Genomic DNA, 22,901 nt, shown 5'->3' with positions numbered 1-22,901 from the left:
TAGCTCCAGCAGGAGGGGGAAATTCCTGACTTCCAACAAATGGAGAGCCTCTGAACCGTGGTTGGTCCGTGGAAAAAATCAATCTGGTCAAGCGCGGCACCAGACATGGCCCACGGCCAGAGGCCCAGCGCCATATCCGTCAATTTATATTATTATAGATAAAATATAAAAGAGAATTCCGTAACTGCCGTGTAGGGGCCACCTGTCGGAGGCACCAGGACACCCGGCCCCACGCCCAGGCTCGTGCCACCTCCACCTGCATGAGTTGCTCCGGCACACACCGGGCGCTGCTCCCACCACGACCGACGCGAGACAGAGGAGAGAGCCAGCGCTCCGCGCCGCAGTTCCTGCCCCCGGTCGCCACGCCCCGCTGCACGGCTCCCGAGGCGCCGCGCCACGGCCGCCGCCATCGCCGTCGCCGCGGAGATGCCGCCGATGTAAGTCTCTCTTCGCTGCTGCTCCACCGCCGCGCGCTCTCCATTTCGCCCGCCCCCCATTGTTTCTCCGTTTTTTTTTGATCCGCGCGCGTGGCGGCGGGTCCCGGTTTCCGCACGATCGGATCGTTCGTCGGGCGTCCGGCGGTACGTGGGCGCGATCCGATGGGGTTTTTGCCGGCCTGATTCGGTTACCGGAGGCGGATTCGGGCCGGGAAATGCGTCGGCTCTGATGATAAGATGCTTGTCGCGCGGTGTGTCAATGCAGATTCAGGAGGAATCCGCGGTTTGGGTGGGATTGGCACCCTGAGACGGGTTTTGGTTAGTCTAGAAGTGATTTAGCTCCCGATTGGTGGTAATCTGGGGGTAGGAGGTGGAATTTTCCTGGTTGGAGTCCCCCTGGGAGGCATCGGGTGATGGAGATACCGCCTCTTCCTTTTGTGCCGATGGCGGCATTCGATTCCGCTTAAAGGACCCTGGTGATTGGAAAGCAGGTCGTGTCTTTAAGGCGGTTCGCAATTGAGATGAAGGCCCCAGTTTGATTCCTCCGCCACTTTTGTCCACCTGAACTCGTCATTGTTTGGTTGCCACGGCGTGAAGGAAAAAGTCTCGCGCAGTTGAGCTGAAATTCAGATGTTTACTGTTTTGGTTTCGCTCATGGTTTTCCTTTGATCGGTGAATTTATTCTTCTATGTTGGGTATTTTTGCATTTGGAGGTGCGAAGGAGTGCTGAAGGATGTAACGCCAGCCTGAGTTTCATGGAGGGATAATGCCAGAGTTGCGAAGTGGTGCTCGGAGAGGTCTGAGGTCAAACAACGTTGACAACGTCCAGGCAGCAGACCCCATCGGGAGTCCAGCAGTGCCAACTCCACGAGGGAGGCTTGGAAGGTTTGGAGGTGCTGCGGCTGGTAGAGTTAACAAGGTAGCAGCCAAGGGAAGAGGTAGGTCGGCTTCAAAACATAGAGGAAAGAGGTTCAAGGCTATTGATTTGCAGACTGATCTGCCTTGCAAGAACCTCCCTGAAGCCGTTGCTGGTGAGGCAGTTATTGGCACAGCCCAGGAGGGCTTTTGTTCGAGCAAGGCAGCTGACCGGGGTCCCAGCTTAAGAATGGATGGTGATAGTGGGGACAAATTTGCAGTGGCTGAGGATGATGCCACAGCAACCCCAGTGCCTGAGAGGGTATGACTTCTCTTTTCCTGATGTGTTTCTTTACATGATGTATCATTTGGTAAATTGATCGATCAAATGTTGTCCTTATATCCCTCTACAAAGCCTATACTTGTGTTATTTGGTCTAGTTGTTTTGTTGGTTCCACAGTTAGCATCATATTGAGACTGTATTATTTTATTGAAGTTCACACGTGTCCTGCTGTATCAGTTACACTCACTGCCAACATGCTTCTTTTGTGCTGTACTTGATAACCTTCATGTAGAATGTAGCATGCAGTCTTAGGTATCCATTGCTATATGTTGGCCACATTACACGTTTATTTCATATAAACACAGATAACAAAACCAAAGCGAGGACTGACCACGATGATGATCCATTTCAGTGGTGAAGAGGAGCAAAATTGTCGGCTTTGTTGTGCTTGAGAGGTTGCATTTTTATTTGCATGAGAGGAATCTAGGAACTTTTGCTTGCATTGTATTATTTTGTCTACATACTCGAACTGATAGCATTCAATAGAGAAATCAAATGGTTGGATTGTACCATCACAATACTATTAGTGTTTGTTAGCATGGGCTATGTTAGGCAGGACCCTTGGGTTTAGGGTGGTGCGGCTGCACAGGCATGTTGCCTTGTGTGCCTCCCCCTGTTTTGGTTAGTTGGTTATAATAGGAAAGATCTTCCCTGATAGGATTGTTTCCTATTCCCGTGAACATCCTTGCCTATATGTACTTGAGCCTTTGCTCCCATTAATCACACACAATTTTCCCAATTCATTGTCTTTCATGGTATCAAGAGTCCGGGTTCCACCTCGGATTTCTCCGCTACCGCTCAACTAGCGCGCCAGCCCCTCGCCGTGCAGCCCCCGCGCGCCGGCCTCCCTGCCGTGCAGTGCCATGACTGGCACTCCGCCATTGTCGCCCTAGGGCGATGCCGGCAAGGACAAGGAACTGAAAGAAATGGAAATAATATACATAATTTTTCCTGAATTAGTTGTTGTTGTTGTTGTTGTTGTATTTCGGTGATTACTGAAATAATTCGTTACGCCACTTTTCAACTACTCTTTCATGTGCAGTCCCTTAGGGAATACAGTAGGTTTTAGTCTTTCAGTGGCTACCTATAGCAGAGAGATTGTATTCCTCGTTTGGCACAAAATTGTGAAGACATGGCTGGCACATTCAGTTCACTCCATTTACATTTTTAGAAATCGGCACTAAAGACGCATTCACTTGGCAAAAGACTGTCTTTATTGCAGAAATCGTTTCTAATTTTCTATTATTACCTCAGTTTGTCATTTCTTTACCGATCCATATTGTTACTTACCTGTAAGGCCATGTTATGCTGTAGAGTTCTGCTATGAATTAAGCACCTATATGATTGCTGCAGGTTCAAGTAGGTAAATCCCCAGAATATTTAACTGATAGAAAGTTAGGAAAAGGTGGCTTTGGCCAGGTCTATGTTGGAAAAAGAGTATCTGGTGGATCTTCTCGTATGGGTCCTGATGCATATGAGGTTCCTTCTTTTACGTCTTTCAGTTGAACACTGAAGTTCTATTTAGTACACCGTTAAAATATCTGGGTGAATATACTGTAGGTTGCACTGAAATTTGAGCATCGAGGTAGCAAGGGATGCAACTACGCCCCCCCATATGAGTGGCAGGTTTATCAGTAAGAACCTGCACAATCCTCCTCCTAAATTTAACATTATCCTCTATGGACAATGATCCATTATCTTGCCTTACTAGAACTCTCAACGGTTGTTATGGCATTCCATCAGTCCACTACAAGGGTCGCCAGGGAGACTACTACATTCTCGTGAGTTTAAAGTTAGTTATTAACTGCAAAATGTAACCAAACTTTATTGGAAATTTTATTTAACCAGCATTCTAAAATTTCAGGTAATGGATATGCTTGGTTCTAGCCTCTGGGATGTTTGGAATTCTGTAGGACAGGCGTCAGTATCTTGTCAATCTGCTTGCCTTGTTCATATGCTTTCTTACTCCCTACTGATATCAACATCTCCAACAGGATGTCTCCTCATATGGTTGCTTGTATTGCTGTTGAGGCCATATCAATTCTTGAGAAACTTCACTCAAAAGGGTAACCGAAATGCATTTGATAATCATCCTAAGATGCATGAATTTTACAATGCTTTTGATGCTAACATTCACATGGTCTCCTATTCCTATCATTGTAAGCTTTGTACATGGCGATGTGAAACCAGAGAACTTTTTGCTTGGTCAGCCGGGATCACCTGATGAAAAGAAGCTTTTCCTGATTGATCTTGGTTTAGGTACCCTCTTGTTAAAAATAATTTCATATCTATGTGAAGATAGTCGTCTCAAATTCTTAAGACGCTATGGCCTTCACTAGTTGGCATTGGCTACTTGACATAATCACATGCGTTTTATGCCCCACTGACCTTTGCCACACTCTTATATTAATGCTAAAATTATGCAGCATCCAGGTGGAAAGAAGTAGCATCTGGTAAACATGTTCAATATGATCAGAGGCCAGATATCTTTAGGTTAGCTAGATCTTGTATGCATGTTACTGTACTAGCTTCTCTGTATTATATTATGTCACCTACTAATATAACTATATTAAACTATGTCACCTACTAATATAACTATCTCCTCGTTACATTTTCCAGGGGAACAATTAGATATGCTAGTGTCCATGCTCATTTAGGTCGTAATGGTAGTAGGAGGGATGATCTGGAGTCACTGGCATACACCCTTATTTTTTTGATAAGAGGAAGATTGCCTTGGCAAGGCTACCAGGTAGCCTTCAGCATGCTCTGCAGTGTCAAAATCTTCTGTTCTGACTTTGAACCTATTTTTGCTAATGGCTTAATGTGCAGGGAGATAACAAGAGTTTTCTTGTCTGTAAGAAGAAAATGTCCACTTCTCCGGAGATACTGTGTTGCTTCTGTCCAGCTCCTTTCAAACATTTTCTTGAGATGGTCACCAATATGAAATTTGATGAAGAGCCAAATTACCCAAAGCTTATTTCTCTTTTTGATGGTTTGATAGAAGGGCATGCTTCAAGGCCCATCAGAATTGATGGAGCTCTAAAGGTCTGCACTGCTATGCCCATAACATAAATCCTTGTTTATTTTGCTTGTATTAGTTTTGGTCATGGATCTGTATGCAAACTATAGGTTGGACAGAAACGTGGAAGAACACCTGCAAATCTTGAGGGCGACGAACAACCTAAGAAAAAACTTAGATTGGGAAGCCCAGCAACTCAATGGATTTCAGTTTATAATGCTAGGCGGCCAATGAAGCAGAGGTAATTGCACTTAAATATGAAAGTGCTACGATTCTTATTTTTATGTTTGTGTATCCAAACACGGTATCTTATATAGACTGACATTTCCTTTTCCCTTTAAAGATTGTATGTCCTGGACTAAGTGCTTCCAATACTCAAAGCACACTGTGTCACTTTACGATTCTGGATGATGGTTTGTTTGTTTCTTTATCATAATGTGATGGATTTGAATAGACACTTACATAACATAAACACAGGAGGAAACTAGAGCAGGAACTTAGCGATTTTAGGGTTTCCATTCATGATACCAAGAACTTTTGTAGATGATATCAAGTATATGATTGGATTCACAAGACTACATTTTTAAGCATTGGATAATTCTAGCTGAATTAATCAGGATATCTTTTTGGTCATGTTTGCGATAGCTCTAGTGTGAACTCCCCTTTGAAACTGTCATACATCTTGCATGACCTTAATTGTGTTGCGCACATTGTCCTGACAAAAGCAGCAATCAGCATTGCTGTACAATTTAAAATTAATGCGCTACATGCTAGTTCAACTGATGCACAATCTAAGCTTGTGCGGTTCCTATTTCTGTGTGTATGCATGCTCTCTTGCTCTTAGTTTGAAATATATGAAGTCCTCCAGTTACTCAGTTGTTGATTCATATTTCACCGCTTTTCCCAAATTAAATATTTTATTAAATTTGATTGTAAAATACTTCTTTCATCTTTAGATATCATTATAATGTAGCTGATGCAAGGCTGCACCAGCATATAGAAAAAGGTAATCAAGATGGCTTGTATATCAGTTCTGTGGCTTCTTCAGAAAATTTCTGGGCTCTCATCATGGATGCTGGGACTGGGTATTGTTCTCAAGTTTATGAGCTCTCACAACTGTTTCTGAACAAGGTGCACTATGATCTCTTTCTTTCACTCTGTCCCTCCCTCCCTCTATCTCCTGATTCCAGCTTGTGTATGTTTGCAGGAGTGGATTACGGAGCAGTGGGAGAAGAATTATCACATAACAGCAGTAGCTGGAGCAACCAATGGAAGTTCCTTGGTTGTAATGTCCAAAGGTTTGTTGATTATCTTTTCTTTACTAAATGCTACTCTAATTATGTCCACTTTCTTCTGTGGAAAATGAGCAGTTACAGTGAAACAAGAGTGGGGCATAACTTATTGTGCACCAAAGTTATGTGCCTTGCATACTTGACTCAGTGATACAACAATGAGGCATCAGTTGCAATCATTTAGGTGATGTTTTGATGAGGGGTGGTGTTGTGAAATTTTTAGGATGTGATTGAAACTTGGATTACATCCCAAAGATTTGTAGTTGTCTTCCCTATATAAGCATGGTCTTGTAGGTAAAGAGGATCCTGTGGACATGACACCCCTCTTCTATTTTCTGGGATAGCCATCAGTGTTTCCTGTCCAACTATGATATGTCTATTTTTGTTTTGTTGTAGTAAGCGTTATACTGAATGCCATAGAGATTTTAAAGCCATGGCTGGTTGCGAAGTACTACCTCCATTCGTTTTTAATAGGCGTATTACATTTTGAGAAAAGCTTTAGAGTTGTACTTTGATGGCCAATTTATCTTACAATATATCATTAATTGCTGCGAAATCAACATTATGTTAAAAGATATCTGAAGTATGGAAATTTCTACACTAAGAATGTTATAATTTGACTAATTGTTGGTCAATAATAATAAAATACCTCCACTTTGTGCAAGTGATAAGAGAGAATATGAAAGATTTTCTTATTTTTCTTGATTTTATCAAGATTTTGAACCTCGAGATAAATAAACTTCTATACAACAACAACAACAACAACAACATAGCCTTTTTTTCCCAAGCAAGTTGGGGTAGGCTAGAGATGAAACCCGAAATAAATAAACTTCTATACACTTACTAAAAATCAAAGGGGGGAGTAATGTGGTCATTCTCATTCTATTGTGTGGAATGCAAATAATCAGATAATCTTTCCTTTTTTGCAATGATGCTTAGGCCTAGGCATCCAAATATGCAGTGTTGAGGTACTTGGCCATATATGGTGTTAGCCTATGGTTGCGTCAGAATTGATGTTGAGGTTGCCACAGCATTGTGGGAAACATATCATGCCACCATATTATTTATTATCTATCGGTTCTTGCTAATATTAGTTTGCCGTTGGCCATAATTCTGATAAACGACCTGCTAGTACTTGCTAATGTTAGTTTACCTTTTGGTCAAAGTTCTGATGTGCTAGTGATAAGCTGATGGCATGAGCAGTTTTCTTTTTCTGCTAACCTGAATGGAATTCTTTCCTCCATCAGGGAGGAGCTGCACTTGTGGGATATTGCTGGGCTCGAGGAATTGTTCACATCCTCGCCCTGCTGCCAGCTGGTTAGGTTAGAAGTCCTGTTCAAGGTTCTGCCATAGTGTAAGGGTAATAGAGTGTTAGAGTGTGTTGTGGTTTCTACAGCCCCCCCCCCCCCCCCCCCCCCACACACACACACACACACAAAAACTGTGTACTGGATTCACCCTTCTTAATATATTGATATGCAATTTTTTTTCTTTTTCTGAGCATTGACAGGATGTCTGTGTATTTTGTGTTCCTTGTGAACTGTTGGTGTATTTTCTTCCACGGTATTTTTCTGACATGGTATGCCTTATCACTACAGGAACTCCTTACACACAGCAGTCGTACAAAGTCAGTGAATCATTTCCTTATAAGTGGATTAATAAAAAATGGAAAGAAGGCTTTCATGTAACATCCATGGCTACTGCTGGGAATCGCTGGGGGGTGGTCATGTCCAGTAATTCAGGCTATGCTACTCAGGTTACTTATTACCTGAATTTTTACGTTTAATACAAAATGATTTATCATGTTTTTGATGAATTTTGCAGCTCCTCATGTGTCAGGTAGTTTCATGTGTGCTATAACTTCCATCTTTGACTACGTTTGGTGTTGACTAAGCATCAATTCCTCTCATCTATTTTTTTTTCCTTTGGGAAAATTAATTTGATGAATCTTTCTCCAGCAATAATCTTTTTTTTATGCCGTCATGCCAACCTTGTCCGAACCATTGAAGAACCTCCTCAAACTGCATAATCTGAAATCTGAATTGCTTTCCTCTGGGTTGAAACTCGGCATTAAAGGGCTAATTTTTGTTAACTATAATTTCTGTGCGTTCTATATTTTAAGCTGCCTGCAATTCATCAGTGGTGGTCCTACATGCCAAGGGTTTCAAATTTGGGTTCTGAATTCCGGTAGAAACCTATCCATAGTGAATCCCGCTTTCTCATCACTCAGAAAGTCAGAAGAGTTACTTCTCCCCTTAGCAAGGGTTGATAGTGTCTTCAACTCGTAAAATTGATCTATAATTCAGATGACTGCAAACTTCTCTTCCACTTTTAGCCTTGCATGTAATATACCCATTTGTAAGAGTATGGCTCCCTACATAACTGAATATGTCGTCAAACATAGGTTGTGGAGTTGGACTTTCTGTATCCTAGTGAAGGGATCCATCATCGATGGGAGACTGGTTACAGAATAACATCAACTGCTGCTACCCCTGACCAAGCTGCTTTTATCTTGAGCATACCGAAGAGGAAACCAATGGATGAGACGCAAGAAACTCTTCGGACATCTGCCTTCCCCAGCAACCATGTAAAGGTATATATATTTGCATCCATAGGATTCATCCATTTATCGAACCAATTTTCTTCGGTCTTCTTTCTCTCGGGCAATCTAACATTGGAAAATAATAGGAAAAATGGGTGAAGAACCTATATATTTCCTCAATCTGCTATGGCCGAACTGTGTGCTGACAGCTATGTCAAAGCTCCAAGGTGAAGGCACTCGAGTTTCCAGTGGAGGCTGAAGACCTGCGAGATGGAAGTCGGAACAAACTTGCACATATAGCATCGGATTGCAAATGGCTGGCATGGCCTGTTGCAGGATCCTACTCTAGTCTAGTTGTAAAGGATCATGTGTTTGCGATGCTGTATCAGATGTGAACCTTGCCCACAAGCTAGTTTCATGTTTGTTATGTGTGCTTTCTCCAATAACCATTGGCACATTTAGCTTTGGCGATATATGATTCAGCTCGTATCTTCCCTTCTTCCCAATGGTTACCTCCACACTGTGAACAGGGACAAACTGGCTGTGCCGTATAACTAATAACAAGGATTATGGATCTCAAAAGGTGAATCACTTCATTTCCGTCGATAATTTGTCTAAAGGGTCCAGGTCTCCAGGAGGTGCTCGCCATCCGCCCTGGCGTCGTCGTCGACGTGGTTCGCGGGGCCGATGACGACGTCCCCAGACGTGCCGGCGCGCCCGGCCTGGGCGTCGACGGCCAGGTCGGCCGCGCAGAGGTCGGCGTTCCCTTCGTCGGAGAACCCGAACCACAGGCCGTAGTGGGCGACGTACTGCGCGCGCCCAGCGAAGGGCGGCATCATCCAGGCCCCCTTCCCTGCGCCAGTCTGATCCATAATACTAGTACAATCAATCTATGGGCAAACAATTGCTTAGCTTGATCAGGCGGCTTGCGTTGCGGATTTGTTGGTTCAGGCTTTCAGGACATGTAGATGCATTGTCACACCCGGTTTTAAGGATAAAATCGAATGCATAACTATATGTATGTCAGGATCAAGTTTCATACATATAGAGACATTATAAGTTAATAATCAGTAACAGTATCACGAAAAAGAGAACTAAAACAGATAAAAGACAACTATCAGAATTATACAACTTATCCTGAAAACGATGGCTTCGAACTTCACAGGCAATCGTCTGGGAGTTGCGTACGCCTAGAACTCAGCAACATCTTCCATAGATTTCACCACAACTTTTCTCTTCTGAGCAGCAGTAAGCAAGGATGAATACACTTATAGTTGGTATTTAGCAAGGCCACAAGAAATAACCAGAAAATAATTTAATTTCATCTTTAAGTTAAATTAATCATGTGAGGGTCCAATCCGCTCGTGACCGTGAACACGGCTGATATATCAGTTTTACACTCTGCAGAGATTGTACACTTTCACCACAATTCGCGTAAAAGTTCAAAGAACTTTAAACACAACCATGCAAGTGCGGGCCAAGCACCATATCACACTTCCTTAGGTATGACTGCATAGGGACGCTACGAGGCTTTTCCAAAGAATCACTATATGTACGCACTGGTCCCTTGCTTTCTGCGGTAGCTCAGAAGACGAAGCTTCCTTCACCCGCTCCTCAAATTTTGATAACCCAAAATCCACCAATCAAACGCCCCAGGCACGACATATATATCATCTAATTACTTAGCCAAGACCAGAGCCATATGATATTGTGGTTGTACAGTTTTCTTGGGTGGTTCTCCATGTTCCAATTAAATAAAGTATTCTCATAAATAAGTATAGATAGAAGTATGGTTATTGTCACTTGCCTTTCTCCAACGAAAAGCTACTCTTACTGCTCTTCAGCTTTTGCTCACTCGAACAACTTGATCTTCAACCTTTGAACGGCGTTTTTTCTACTCGAAACAATCAACGAGCAATCATACAAAACAAACAAGAATATACGTCTAAGAACAATACACCAAAAAAAGCTTTAAAAGAGCATACTAAAGGATAAGGCTCGCTGCTACGGTTACAAAAACGCAATAAACGTGGAAAACGGAGCTAAAACGGCGATTCTATGGGATAAATGGTGAGTCAGGGATTTATTAGTCACGATTAATCAAAGGGTTAAGGACTAACAGAAAGGATTTGTAAGACACAACAAAGTGTATTAACAGAGAATAACAAAGTGATAAGGCTACTGCACACGTTGTAAGGATCACGTGAACGCAAGAATCGATGAAAACGGAGCTAAACGAAGAAGTTATGGCTAAAACAGGGTTCTAAGGACTTGTTTGCGATAGATTTAAACTTTCAGGGCTAGCTCTAAAGAAACCAGGGACTAAAATGAGATTAAACCTAAACTACAGGGGCTAGCTTGCAAAACTACGCACTAAGGATGGCGGGTCCTATTTTGGGAAAGCTCAGGGTTCTTTCTGCAAATAAAAGGACTTAAACAAAATTATTTTTGAACAGAGCAGGATGGCGGGTTGACTACTAGAGAACTTAGGGTCTCTTTTGCAAAACTACCCCGGGTTGACCGGTATTTGGTTTGGATAAGATTGGATCTAGACCCTTGGATCGAGATCGGACGGCTGCGAGCGGGTCAGGGCGAGCGGCGGCGGCGCTGAGCGCCGACGACGGGGGTTGACGGCGGCGCGCGGCGGCAGCTTCGCCGAAAACGGCCGTCCGGGGCTTGGCTTCGAGCGCGGGTAGGTCGGGGAGCAAGCGCGCAGCGTGGGCAATCGATCTAGGGCAGCGGCGCAGAGCTCACGGTGGCGCATGGCGGGGCGGCTGCGCCGGCGAGCGGGCCCGAGCAAAACGGAGCGCGAGGAAGGGGAAAACGGGGTTGGAGAGCTCCTATACCTCCACGCGAAGCTCTGGGAAACCTCGAATTCGCCCTCGAAGCAATGGAACGGCGGCGCAGCGGCAGACCCCGAGCGCCAACAATGGTGCGGCGGCGCGCTAGGGTTTGCGAGGCGAAAACGGCGGCTGCGGCTCCTCGATGGGGTTCAAGGGCACGCGGGCCGTTGCTTTTATAGGGCGGAGCAGACCGCCTTGGCGTGCGGGCCAAGGGCAGGCCGGGCGAGCGGGGCGCGACCGGACTCGGACTCAACCAGAGTCCTGGTCGAGCGCGGCGCGGGGAAGACGGCCCCGACAGGTGGGGCCCACCTGTCGGCGGCAGAGAGAAAAAGGAAAGGGGCGGCCGCCGGGTTGGGCTGGGAAAAAAAGAAGTGGGCCGGCGGTGGGGGTTTCTGGGCCGCGGAAAAGAGAATGAAAACAGGCCGGCGGGAGAAAAAGAGAAATGGGAAGGGGAATGGGCCCGCGGGGAAAAAAGAAAAAGAATGAGAAAGAGAGTGGGTTGGGCTGAAAACCAGGGTAAGGAAGGAGATTGGTTTTGCATTTTTGAAAAGGAAGCAAACAAGTTCAATACAAATTCGAATTCAGAGAATTCAAATTTAAACTGAACAACACCAAAAAAATGCAATGCGGCATGAGTGCAACACAAAAAGAACAACCTTATTTAATTTAAAAGGCAACCAATTAATTTTTTTGTACAAAATTCCCTGAAAAGAAAATAAATGTTGAGAACATTTTAAAATTATCAGAAAATTATTGATTTATTTTTAATTTTAATTACATCCTGAAATTTCAAGGTGTGACATGCATGCTAACAATTGGGAGTTTATTTTTGAAATCTTTCAAAAACAAAAAAAAAAAGCTTATTTCGAGACTCGCCCAGCCCAGTGATGGATGTTTTGTGAAGAAATTCATGCAGGCAGGTGCCCCGGACGGTGAGGGCGGCGGTCGTGCTCGGCCGGGACGGCGCACTGCACGGTCCGCGAGGCTGGGCGGCCGGCCAGTGCCGCTGCCGAGAGAGAGAGAGAGATGGAAAAACAAAGCTACTACCAAGCTAATCAAGGACCCTCGCCCCGTCGTGCATGCTGCCTTTCCCGAAAGCCGCGATGATGATTGGGACGTGCCACTGCTCACTGGTTGGTTAACAGGATAATCGCCCACCATCAGCTTCCATTCCAGCTTTTCTGAGAAGATCATGTGGGAGTGCTCTCTCAAAGCAGCTGCCAGCCAAGGACATTCCCGTACAGGATCATTTTTATTTGCAACAGAACAGTAGTAATTAAGGACGACGATGCGATCTGATCCCTGCACGCTTCTGTTTTTTCTTTTTCTTTTTGATAATGCTCTATACACAGGAGTACTAACAAGTAGTAGCATGTCTGTTCTTTACTACGGTAAAAAAAAAGAGTACGTAACACATTCTACGTGACAGGGTCGGACTGGCCGGCTTCTTTCACGACGATTCCGATGCCACGTGTACCAATGGGTGTCGATCCTCCCATCTGCAGGGGTATATAAATCTGAAAAGAATAAAGAACCCCGCCATTGCAGAGCAGCAAGTTTGACGAACCCATCGGTCTCACCACCCCAGCCGTGGGCCATGGCCCCATGCCATTAGGTTATCGCCCCCAGAACGCCTCAAAGCGAGATCCCAGAGAGCTAGCTAGATCATGAGTCTAGCTAGGCGGGCGAGATCAATGCAAGTAGCCGGTGCAAAAGCATGGATTAGATCGAGCACCTAATTAAACAACTCATCGGCAGAGCCGCGGAGGCAGATCGATAGTAGGGTTAAGAAAGAAGCAAACAAAATTATCCGCCGGCCGGAGCCCGCCCACGAATTGAAGGGCATGCAGCGCGGCCATGCCGTGCCCGTGCCGCGCGTGGCGGCGGCAGCGGCAGCGGCCTGGGTCCCGGCGACGCGGGCCGGCCGCCGTGGCTGTCGCGGGGACACTCCTCCGGCCACCGTCTAGTAGGACGCCACCCATCGAGCATTCATGCACGCAGCATGTTCGCGTATACTGCTCCGTCCTACTGCATTTTGTTACAATCCTAAACGTCCTCGGATATATTACGCGTGGCCCTCATGCATTTTGTTGCCGGATTAGCCGGCATGTAATCACCTCTAGTTCTTGCTGATGATCTCTAACCACGTCCTCGCGCCCCAATCTCGATGCGCGCCCTTCTTGGCATTGAACAAAGATGAACATGCATTCTTCATCACTTCATGCATGCATGTGTTTGTGTCCTATAGTTTTGTACGTTGTTTGAGCGGTCTAATGCAAATCCGAACGAAAAAAAAAAGAAACTTGCATTGAGAGATCGATTTTTGCATCTCAAGTCTCAACGACGTAGCAAATCCGATGGAACGCATCGTGCACGTGCGCCGAAGCTGATAGCTAGCCCAGGTTACTGGAGGGTAGACCTGGGCATGGGTCACCCGACCCGAACAACCCGACCCAACCCGCCCGAAAAAAAACCCGACCCGACCCGACCCGAGCTACGTGGCGGGTGGGCGCGGGCCGTATTTTTTGACCCGCAACAATCAACGGGCCGGGCACGGGCCGTGATTTTTGACCCAAAACCCGACCCAACCCGAAAAACCCGACCCAAATGCCAAAAAAACCCGACCCAACCCGAAAAAAACCCGACCCGACACGCCCGCGCAGGGTGCACGGGCCAACCCAACCCGACCCGGTGATAGATACGGGTCGGGCGCGGGCCGTCCTATGCGACCCATGACCCGGCCTTGACCCGACCCGAACCCGACCCGACCCGACATTTGCCCAGGTCTACTGGAGGGGTCGGAGGCTAGACATGGACGCGTGGAAAGCTACAGTGTCGGGTCCGCTGCGAACACGCGCCAGCGGGGGGTGACAGCACGACGCGAGCCCGGTGCTAGCTCCGATCCGATCCGATCATCCGGCCGGCCCCCGAAAGGCCGCTCCGGAACAAAAACCAATCAGTGTCCACGCCATCATCGTCCCTCATCTCTCGATCTCCTCCATGCTGCCGCCATGGATGCTAGTTGCTAGCTCTCTAGCTCTAGCTGTAGCGGTGTGGTAGCCAGGGGACACTGCGCCAAAGAGATTTTTACACCCGCTCGCTCGGGAAGTGAACAGTGCACACCAACACATGCCCAGGGGCAGGGCAGCCACACCACGCACGCACGCACGCACGCGCCCCTTCTTCGTACGTGTGGCGCGTGAGGACAGACGTGAAAAGACGACGCGGCCCTCTCGATCCAGGGGAGCGAGGTCGAACAAAAGAGAGAGAGAGAAAGGAAATCGTGCGTGCCATACCGTGCATCGATCACGCACACCCATGCGTATAGCTACTAGCTAGGGGGGGAGAGAGGGGCGAGCTCGATCTCGCACAGTGGCGGAGGACTACCGAAAATTTAGATGTGGCGGTGTATTTATAGACTATAGTCATATATTATACGAAAATAAAAGTTCATAACAAGAACATCGTTCAGAAGTACCTTAAATAAAGAAAAATATATAGAGTACTCATCAAATCAACAATTGGACCAAAAAAGCTGTGAAACAATGAGAAAATATCAATTAGTAGTGAAACATTAGAGTAAAAATATTAAATATAATACGAGATATACAATTAGAGTATAGAGTTATACCGATAAATTTATTAGTTGTGTCTAGGATACTTTGGCATCTTGTACTTATTATTAGACATGATCTGATAAAAAACTAAGATGAAAAAGAGTAGTTAGATAAGATGATGCCATCCTAACTAAAGCTGGTCCACAAAGCTTTACCACACTAAATGGTGGATTGCGATGTGTGAATTGGTATATTTGTATAACTCATGCCAGCATGACAGACACTGAGTTACCTATGCATAGTTGTGGAGTTGTGGTCAAATCAAAGACCAATGTCTAGAGCTTTATTATATACTCTCACCATAATACCAAACATGTTCTGAGTTTTTGCTTGGAAGCTAACCAGCATTTCTATACATGGTTTCTGTCAGAAATCGAAATATCAAGTATTTAAACAGGCCAAGTAATACTAGAGTTGCATACTATGGAGCAATATGTTCCAACAATCCAACAGGCAAGGCTGTAACAACTATTTTACTTCCATGATTTGGCCAAGACGTAAGTGTAACCAGCAATGGTGTACTTTTGCCGTTTGAATGCTTAAAAGCAGTACAAGAACTGAAGTATTTAGAACATTGGAGTTTTTGAGTGATGTGAAGTGAACTTATTTGAAGTACTTAGAGCCCACAAAGAGACAAAGAGTTAATGGTACAGATTGAACTGAATTGGCAGAGGACCGAATTCAGATACTTCAGATATGACTTGATTCTGATCATACGGGTTGCAGTTGGATTAATTGGCTACTTTCAAAGTAACAACAATCTGATTGTACCTGCAAGAGGTCCCCAACGTTGATTACAAGCGCACCGGGCACAGGCTTCACATCCACCCAGTAGCTCGTCTCGTCGTCATCGGTTTGCTACTTTGCTTCACCTGCAGGCCACCCGCACAATCCTGCGCGAGGACGGTGAGCACGCCGGGGTCTGTGTGCGAGACGAGGCCCATGGTGCGCTCGGGCTCGGGGCACACCGGGTAGTAGTGGCAGTCCCTGACCTTACCCTCGAGGCACGAAGCCTCCTCCAGCCTCGTGGGCCCGAGCCCAAGCCCCTCGGAGAGGAGCCCCAGTAGGGCGCGCCCCACGGCGGTGGCGTGCGCATCCCACTCGATGGCCTCGTCGCGGCAGACGGCTGGGATGCGCGCCGGCCGCCGGGTCGGGCCTCTCGGGCCCGAACGCTATCTGGATGGTGTCGCGCCAGCTCGCGGCGGGGGCCCGAAACAGGTCGACGTTGGAGGAGTAGGAGACCCCGCCGAGCATGGCGCGGCGCGCTCGGCGGCGGGGAGCTCGTTGAAGGCGCGCACGGCGGCGAGCGCCCGCGCGGGGTGCACCTCGGGGACGCCGAGGGCCCGGTGGTGGTTGACCAGGTGGAAGAAGCCCCAGCTGCGGGCGGCCTCGGCGGCGAGGGGCGCGGGGAGGGAGAGGTCGACGACGGGAATGGAGACCCCGGGGCGCGAGGGGCGCGGAGGCGTAGGGGTCCGGCCGCGGCGCAGAGGCGGCTGTGGGGCGGGCGGCCGGCGGAACGCAGCGGGGGGGAGAAATTTTTTTTTTGGGCCTGGGCTTAGGTATGGCGCTCGCCATACTGGGCCATAACGGGCCCTCCGCCCCTGATCTCGCATGCATGCAAAGCAGCGAAGGCGACGCCCATTTGCCCGCCGGGGAATGGAAAGGAGCGTCGCCGTGGCCCTCGGTTCGTCGGCCGAGCCGCTCATCGTCTCGGGTTAGCACGGGAACGGAACGTGCAGAGGGCGCCGGGTAAAGCGCGTGCTGGCCACTGCTGCATCGATGAATCTTTCTAAGTTTTCGTGTAACAACCGTGTCACGTCGACCGGACGACGATGCATCGAAGAATCCGGCCGTGTTCGTCAGTCTCCCAGCCCAGGTGAGGAGATATCGAGCAGCCAATGCGACGGTTCTGGCCACGTTTGGGTTCAATTCGGGACGACGACTGGTCACTGCCCCTGCTGGCTCACCTGGCTAGCGAGACCTATAGGTATGTCACTCAGTGGCAGCTACGCCTACGCCAGCTAGATTCAGCATGTAGTAATGTACAAGCTGCATGGCTCATGGCTGTGCTGTGAGAGGGAGAAAAACATGTTAAAAACGTAGTAGAAACTAGAAAGGCGTCGTCTCTATGGATCTACATCTACTACTACTACTCGTCTATGCTATCTAGATTGGGCCAGGATGTTTCGGATTTGTTTAACTTTGTCACAGTAGTTCAACTGTACGTGCCTCTATGAGAATGAGATTGAAATCGAAACCCTCCCAAAAGAAGAAATTAACCGCAAACCCTAGGACAAAGCGGGACGTCCTGTTCCTCAAAAAAAAAAGCGGGACGTCCTGTTTAAAGACCGGCCCGATGACAGGTGGGTCCAACGTGGCGCGGGCCCACGGGCAGTGACGCGAATAGAAGAAGCGCGCCCGAGCCCACGCACACGCACCCAGGAAACGCGGCAAACTGACAGTGGGCTGCAGGTGGGCCCGCGGAGGAAAAGGCCCAACAACCGGTCGCACCTGGCCACTGCACGTGGGACCCGCTTCCCAGCGAGACTGTCCCCTTCCCCGTGGGAGCCAGCCAGCCCATCGCCATCTCCCTACGGCCACCGGAATCTGGTTCTCAGTTTCTTTCCATAGCCAGCCAGCCGTTTCTTTCCATTCCATCCTCGTTTGGTGTCGCGGATCACATGGTCGATCTGCAAGAACTCTAGATTGATGCGTACAACCAGGAGCCTCATCAAGTATAACCTACCATACATACTCCCTACAAACGATGCGATTTTGTGCACGAAATCTGGTTGGAAATCCTGCAAATGGCATGCGATTTTTACACCTTCCTTTTAGCAGAGGCAGAAGCTCGTTTCTGATCTGCATCGCCATTTCCATTTGGGGTCGCTGCTGCTTCGCTCTCCCAGGCTAGCACGCGCACCTTTTCTTGCTCCCAAGAGGGCCATGACCCCCAGCTAGGCTCGCGCCAGCTTACTGTTAAGCAGCTTGGGTTTGGGCGAGCTGGCCGAGATTAGGGGGCGATTAGAAATAGAAAACCCAGAGCTCGGGGACAGTGGCCACGCAGCGAGCGAGGACTGATAAAAGACCGCAGATCTGCGGGGGCAGGCCGTAGGCCACCATTGCGTTTCGCTTCGCACTGCACGCACCACCATACGCCGCTCTGCTGAGCTGAGCTCTCTACCTCCTCTCTACTCCTAGTCCTGTTCCTGCTGCCCGTGCCGCTGCCTGCTTAACCCCTAGTCTAGAGCCGTAGAGCGCGAGGGAGGCCCTACGGAGAGGAGGACGAGAGCATTCGGGATTTCAGGAGCGAACGAAGCGGTGGCGACTTGCCATACCGCTAGCTACGGCGCTAGGCTGCTGCAGCAGAGCGGAGCGGAGCGGGGGCAGGCATTCGTTGTTCCCCATTGCGAGGAGGGGAAAGATTTGGTGGTGGTGTTTTTTCCTGCGCCAAGCGAAGCTGGATTCTTGATCCCCCGGCGTGGTTGGGCTGTTGCGACAAGCTCAAGCATTTGGCCCCTATACTCGGCAGTCGGTCGATTCGGTCCAGGATTTGCGGCTTCCGGGATCAGAATCTTGCCGTGAGCTGAAATTTGTGCGGGATTTGAGGATTCTTTCCGCCGAGGGCGCGCCCTGCCTTGTTTCGGGCCCCAAGAGGAGTAGAGAGGGGCGCGGATTCTTCCATTGCTGTGGACGGGGTGGTATGAGACAATGAGGGAAGAGAGCAACAAGAAGGGCAAGGTATTTGCTTGGTTTCAGTTCAATCTGGGCTGGGTCTTGCTGTTCCGTTTGCTCTGTTTTTGATCGGCTTGCTGTGCCTTGCTTGTTCATCTGCAGCTCTCCTGGTCGAAATCCCTTGTGAGGAAGTGGTTCAACGTCAAGTCTAAGGCGCAGGATTTCCACGCGGATTACGATGCGAGCCAAGGTAACGTTACCGCTGCATTTTTGGTGAAATCGTTTTGATTCATAGCATTTTGCGGCACTTGTTTTGTCATCGCCAAGTTGTTTTAGCTCAGTCCCTGGCTGTTGAAAATCGAAGGCCCAAGTCTCAAGTCTCAACCAACGACCTCTGCTTTTACTTTTGCTGCTTTTGTGTCTGGCTCTCCCAAACTGTGGTTTAGGAATGTTTGCTGAGTGGAAATTTTATCATCTTGTGCTTGAAGTTTCTTGCATTTACCAGATTTTCCGCTCTCAGTTCCTAGATTTTGTTCAAAGATAAATACATACACGGCTACCTTTCCTGGTATTGGTCCTTAGAATGTCCCAATCAGACACCTTTTCCCAACTGATGCTGATGTTTGTCTGTTGCTGCTTGGAATTTTTGTGTCTTTCTTGTCTCATGGCATGCTTACATGTCTAAGTTTCCACTTTCATTTCCGAGACGACAGCTCTGGCTGCTCTGCTCAAACGGACTCAAACAAATGGCTTCTTCTTTGCATCTGCTGTATCTGTTTGTTTAGGCTAAATTTGCTTAGTGGTTCAGGAAGGGAGGAGCATGGTGATGAAAGGAGGACCAGCTGCTCAGAGAGGGAAGCAGGCACAGCCAAGAAAAGCAGAACTGGTCAGTAAAAAGCTTTTGGACCACCCTTCTCTCTCTTTCTCTCTCTTAAGGCATCAAAGATTGCAGCTACCTCCCTTTCATTTTGCCAGAGATCCTCTTTTTGCTAAACTCCTCCAAATGAAGTTTTCTATGTGATTTTTACTGGTTCATCCGATTAATCTTTGTTTTTGTTGCTCCTTGATGACTTATAGACGGGTTGTCGAAGCGGAGTATTGACCGAATCCGTGGAGGAAGGAATGATGTCGATGCGGCACGCCTGACAGAAATTCAGAATTACAGGTAGAGTTTTTTTACTGCATGTACTTCTTTGCCTCGTGAGCTTAGAAACTGAATGAAATGTCTGGAGAAAAACATATCTGTTGTGCAGTAGTAGTATGGTGGTCTGGAACTCAGTTTTGAAAATGAGTTGGTTATTATGGACCATGTTACTTAGGTAGTTCTTGCGGGTTGACTTTACTGCCATAATCTGACCAAGCTCTTTTTCTCCTTTGCCTTTGTAGAGTCTTTGCCTCTACATGGAATGTAGGTGGTAAATCGCCACCAAGGGGATTAAATCTTGATGACTGGCTCCATTCTTCACCTCCAGCTGATATCTACGTGTTAGGGTGTGTACTGCCCAAGGGCTTCCTAATTTTTGAACAGAACTTGACTTAATTATATGTTCTTGACTTAATCCCTAAGATTTCTATTTCTTGTTGTCAGATTTCAAGAAATTGTTCCCTTGAATGCTGGAAATGTTCTTGGCACTGAAGATAATCTCCCAGCAAAAAAGTGGGTATCCCTAGTTAGGAGGACATTGAATAAGAATCCTGGGTCGTGCTGTTATGGTGGCTATCGCACACCATCTCCTGTCCCTGATCCAGTTGTCGAACTGGATGCCGATTTTGAGGGATCGTCGAGAACGCAGGATAGTCTTTCATTTTTGCATCGTCGATCATTCAACCTTAGCCGGAGTTTAAGAGTTGAAGGGAACCATATGTTATCACACCCAAGGTTGGATCGTAGGTTCAGTGTGTGTGATCCAGTTAGCTTGGGAGGCAGGCCAAGTGACTTTGATGGAAATTTCCCGTTCATGGGATCACCAGATGATCATTGTATTGAGGAGGATACAAGCAATGGAACATATCTTTCACCCTTCCCATATTGCTTTTTCGCCTCAGCGCCTATGGAAGAAAATAATGATCAGCCAAATACATCTAGGTATTTTTTTACATTTTCCATAAATCTTTATACATGCTTATTCTTGTATACATTTTTTACACTTTTGTATCATTTGACCTTAATAATCCTATGATGCTTTGTTTCTATGTTCCTGAGACTAACTACAGAGGTTTTGTTTATACCAGGTATTGTTTGGTTGCTAGCAAGCAGATGGTTGGTATATTTCTCACCATTTGGGTACGCAGCGAAATAAGAAATGATGTGAGAAACCTGAAAGTTTCTTGTGTGGGTAGAGGACTAATGGGTTATCTGGGAAATAAGGTAAATGATGTACATTCTGCATGGTTTTCATTTTTGACCTGCTATGCATTTTGCTTAGAAATTTACCAGAAAACAGTTCGATGTTCATAGATTGATCACCTTAGACGTGGATGTGGATTGTAATATTGACTACTGAACATGCTTTTATTTTGCGGCAGGGGTCTATATCCATAAGCATGTCTTTGCACCACACAACCTTTTGCTTTATCTGTTGTCACTTGACCTCGGGGGAAAAGGAGGGAGATGAACTGCGAAGGAATTCTGATGTTATGGAAATTCTAAGGAAGACTAGATTTCCTCAGGTCCGCGGCGCTGGTTATGTTAAGTCACCAGAAACAATTCTTGAGCATGAGTACGTATCTATGCTCCTTTTAGAGGCGATGCTCCTTATATGCATAGTGGTGCAGTAGCAAGTAGCAACAAAGAACTGGCACTAATTTGATAGTCCTTTTGTTCCTGCAGTCGTATCATTTGGCTTGGGGATTTGAATTACCGGATCGCTCTTTCGTACTGCTCAGCTAAAGCTCTTGTTGAAATGCATAATTGGAAGCAACTATTGGAGAAAGATCAGGTAATTTTCTATTGTTCTGTTACAGTACCTCCTTTTTCTAGTAGGCGTGAGAACTATGTCTAAATTCCCTGCTTTGAAACAGCTTCGTATAGAACGGAGATGTGGGCGTGTTTTCCATGGATGGAAAGAAGGCAGGATCTATTTTCCTCCAACATATAAGTATTCATTCAACTCAGATCTTTATTCTGGTGTTCGCCCCAAAGAAAAGCGGAGAACACCAGCTTGGTAATTTCTTTTGTCCTAGTATCCACCAGAATTGTATCCTGCTTTGAGTCACTCCACAGGAACTCACTGATGTATCTTTTCTTTGTCTGGTTGAAGGTGTGACCGCATTTTGTGGTATGGTAATGGCCTCATGCAATTGTCCTATGTACGTGGAGAATCCCGCTTCTCTGATCACAGACCCGTGTACAGTATTTTCATGGCTGAGGTTGAAATTGTCCGTCCTAGAAGAAGGAATATGGGCTATTTCAGCTCTAGAATTGAGGTGGAAGAGCTTTTGCCGTATGCTTACAACTCTGGAGAAATGAAGTTCTACTAATTTGGCTCACATTGCCATATGGTTGGAGCTTGTTTTGTACTTAGGTAAGCTTGGTCTATTCTCGATAAAACTGCTTGTTTTTACATTTAAGCGTTCTGTTCACATAACTGCCTTGATGACACAGGTTACTGGGTCCTTGATGCAGCTGGGGTCGAAGATTGGTTGGATGTTCAGGTCTAAACTTGACCTTTTTTGAATCTGGTTTCCTTTGCTAGCTTTCAGCCAGATGCTTCAGAAGCACATTGCAACAAAACTAACATAAAGGTAACCGATTTGTAGTCTACTCTGGTGAGTTGCTGCAAGAATCTAGGGACTCCTGGATATCTTGCCTAACACGTCCGCTGCTGCTGTTGCAGGATAGTTGGGCAATTTTGCAACTAACTATTTGCCTGTGAACAGCCATGCTCAAACAAGGATCAGCCCACATGTGTACATAACTACACAGCTCAAGAAACCTTTGTCCTCCATTTTGATTTTCTCTATTTCTAGGGATGTTAATTTACGTATATCATTTTTCTTCTCCTTTTGCCTTTGGGAAACCTGTTAGTATTAGGTTTGGGGTGCACCGTGCATGAGTATGACTGTATGAGCATGAGATGTAAATCATTGCAAATCGGCAAAAGGTGAAATGATGCTCGAATTGAACTGATCCTGGATCATGATCTCCGGTGCTGAGGGAACAGTGATCGATTGATGTGACTTGCGAGGTTTGCAAAGGTGTAATCATGTGCATAACTTTTATCCCTGTGGTGCAGTACCTGAGAAGCAAAATGATGCCTGCATTTGCTGTGCTCATTG

The 22,901-nt window shown here is 46.7% G+C and overlaps 2 protein-coding genes and 1 pseudogene across 4 annotated transcripts; 2 read left to right on the top strand and 1 right to left on the bottom strand.

Annotated features, from left to right (window-relative positions):
• The first annotated feature begins 282 nt into the window (after window positions 1–282).
• On the top strand, window positions 283–8,994 carry LOC120649490 (casein kinase 1-like protein HD16). 3 transcript variants are annotated; one of them, XM_039926298.1, is made up of 17 exons: window positions 283–437; window positions 1,151–1,614; window positions 2,989–3,114; window positions 3,196–3,269; window positions 3,347–3,416; window positions 3,500–3,555; window positions 3,630–3,701; window positions 3,800–3,894; window positions 4,062–4,128; window positions 4,255–4,384; window positions 4,465–4,680; window positions 4,765–4,895; window positions 5,611–5,785; window positions 5,862–5,952; window positions 7,545–7,702; window positions 8,351–8,539; window positions 8,635–8,994. In XM_039926298.1, the coding sequence occupies exons 2-17, from the start codon at window positions 1,204–1,206 to the stop codon at window positions 8,692–8,694; spliced, it is 2,121 nt and encodes a 706-aa protein (XP_039782232.1). In that variant the 5' UTR covers window positions 283–437; window positions 1,151–1,203; the 3' UTR covers window positions 8,695–8,994. The 3 variants fall into 3 exon arrangements, with proteins under 3 accessions (XP_039782232.1, XP_039782233.1, XP_039782234.1); XM_039926299.1 differs by lacking the exon at window positions 283–437 and adding an exon at window positions 1,941–2,030 and having other exon boundaries at window positions 1,077–1,614; XM_039926300.1 differs by lacking the exons at window positions 283–437; window positions 1,151–1,614; window positions 2,989–3,114 and having other exon boundaries at window positions 3,237–3,269; window positions 3,347–3,427.
• Window positions 8,995–15,382: 6,388 nt separating this feature from the next.
• LOC120648968 lies at window positions 15,383–16,523 on the bottom strand (annotated as a pseudogene).
• Window positions 16,524–18,013: 1,490 nt separating this feature from the next.
• LOC120649489 (type I inositol polyphosphate 5-phosphatase 4-like) lies at window positions 18,014–22,762 on the top strand. The gene is made up of 13 exons (XM_039926297.1): window positions 18,014–18,689; window positions 18,786–18,873; window positions 19,432–19,509; window positions 19,701–19,788; window positions 20,010–20,114; window positions 20,212–20,709; window positions 20,856–20,991; window positions 21,150–21,343; window positions 21,454–21,562; window positions 21,645–21,787; window positions 21,884–22,147; window positions 22,228–22,367; window positions 22,460–22,762. Exons 1-11 carry the CDS (start codon window positions 18,660–18,662, stop codon window positions 22,101–22,103), a joined length of 1,689 nt encoding a protein of 562 aa, XP_039782231.1. The 5' UTR covers window positions 18,014–18,659; the 3' UTR covers window positions 22,104–22,147; window positions 22,228–22,367; window positions 22,460–22,762.
• Window positions 22,763–22,901: the final 139 nt, after the last annotated feature.

Source organism: Panicum virgatum, chromosome 9K (genome assembly GCF_016808335.1).
Source record: "Panicum virgatum strain AP13 chromosome 9K, P.virgatum_v5, whole genome shotgun sequence".
Classification (NCBI taxonomy): domain Eukaryota; kingdom Viridiplantae; phylum Streptophyta; class Magnoliopsida; order Poales; family Poaceae; genus Panicum; species Panicum virgatum.
The sequence above is the reverse complement of the archived record's forward strand: the minus strand, read 5'-3'. Positions and strand labels throughout refer to the sequence as shown.

What these genes read in the sequence shown, in the direction of transcription:
- LOC120649490 (XM_039926298.1), top strand. Translation starts at nt 1,204, where the DNA reads ATGCCAGAGTTGCGAAGTGGTGCTCGGAGAGGTCTGAGGTCAAACAAC. An exon ending in GAGAAACTTCACTCAAAAGG is followed by an intron (nt 3,702 to 3,799) that starts GTAACCGAAATG and finishes TATCATTGTAAG; the next exon opens with CTTTGTACATGGCGATGTGA. An exon ending in CAGAGGCCAGATATCTTTAG is followed by an intron (nt 4,129 to 4,254) that starts GTTAGCTAGATC and finishes TACATTTTCCAG; the next exon opens with GGGAACAATTAGATATGCTA.
- LOC120649489 (XM_039926297.1), top strand. Translation starts at nt 18,660, where the DNA reads ATGAGGGAAGAGAGCAACAAGAAGGGCAAG. An exon ending in GGATTACGATGCGAGCCAAG is followed by an intron (nt 18,874 to 19,431) that starts GTAACGTTACCG and finishes TTAGTGGTTCAG; the next exon opens with GAAGGGAGGAGCATGGTGAT. An exon ending in ACAGAAATTCAGAATTACAG is followed by an intron (nt 19,789 to 20,009) that starts GTAGAGTTTTTT and finishes TTGCCTTTGTAG; the next exon opens with AGTCTTTGCCTCTACATGGA.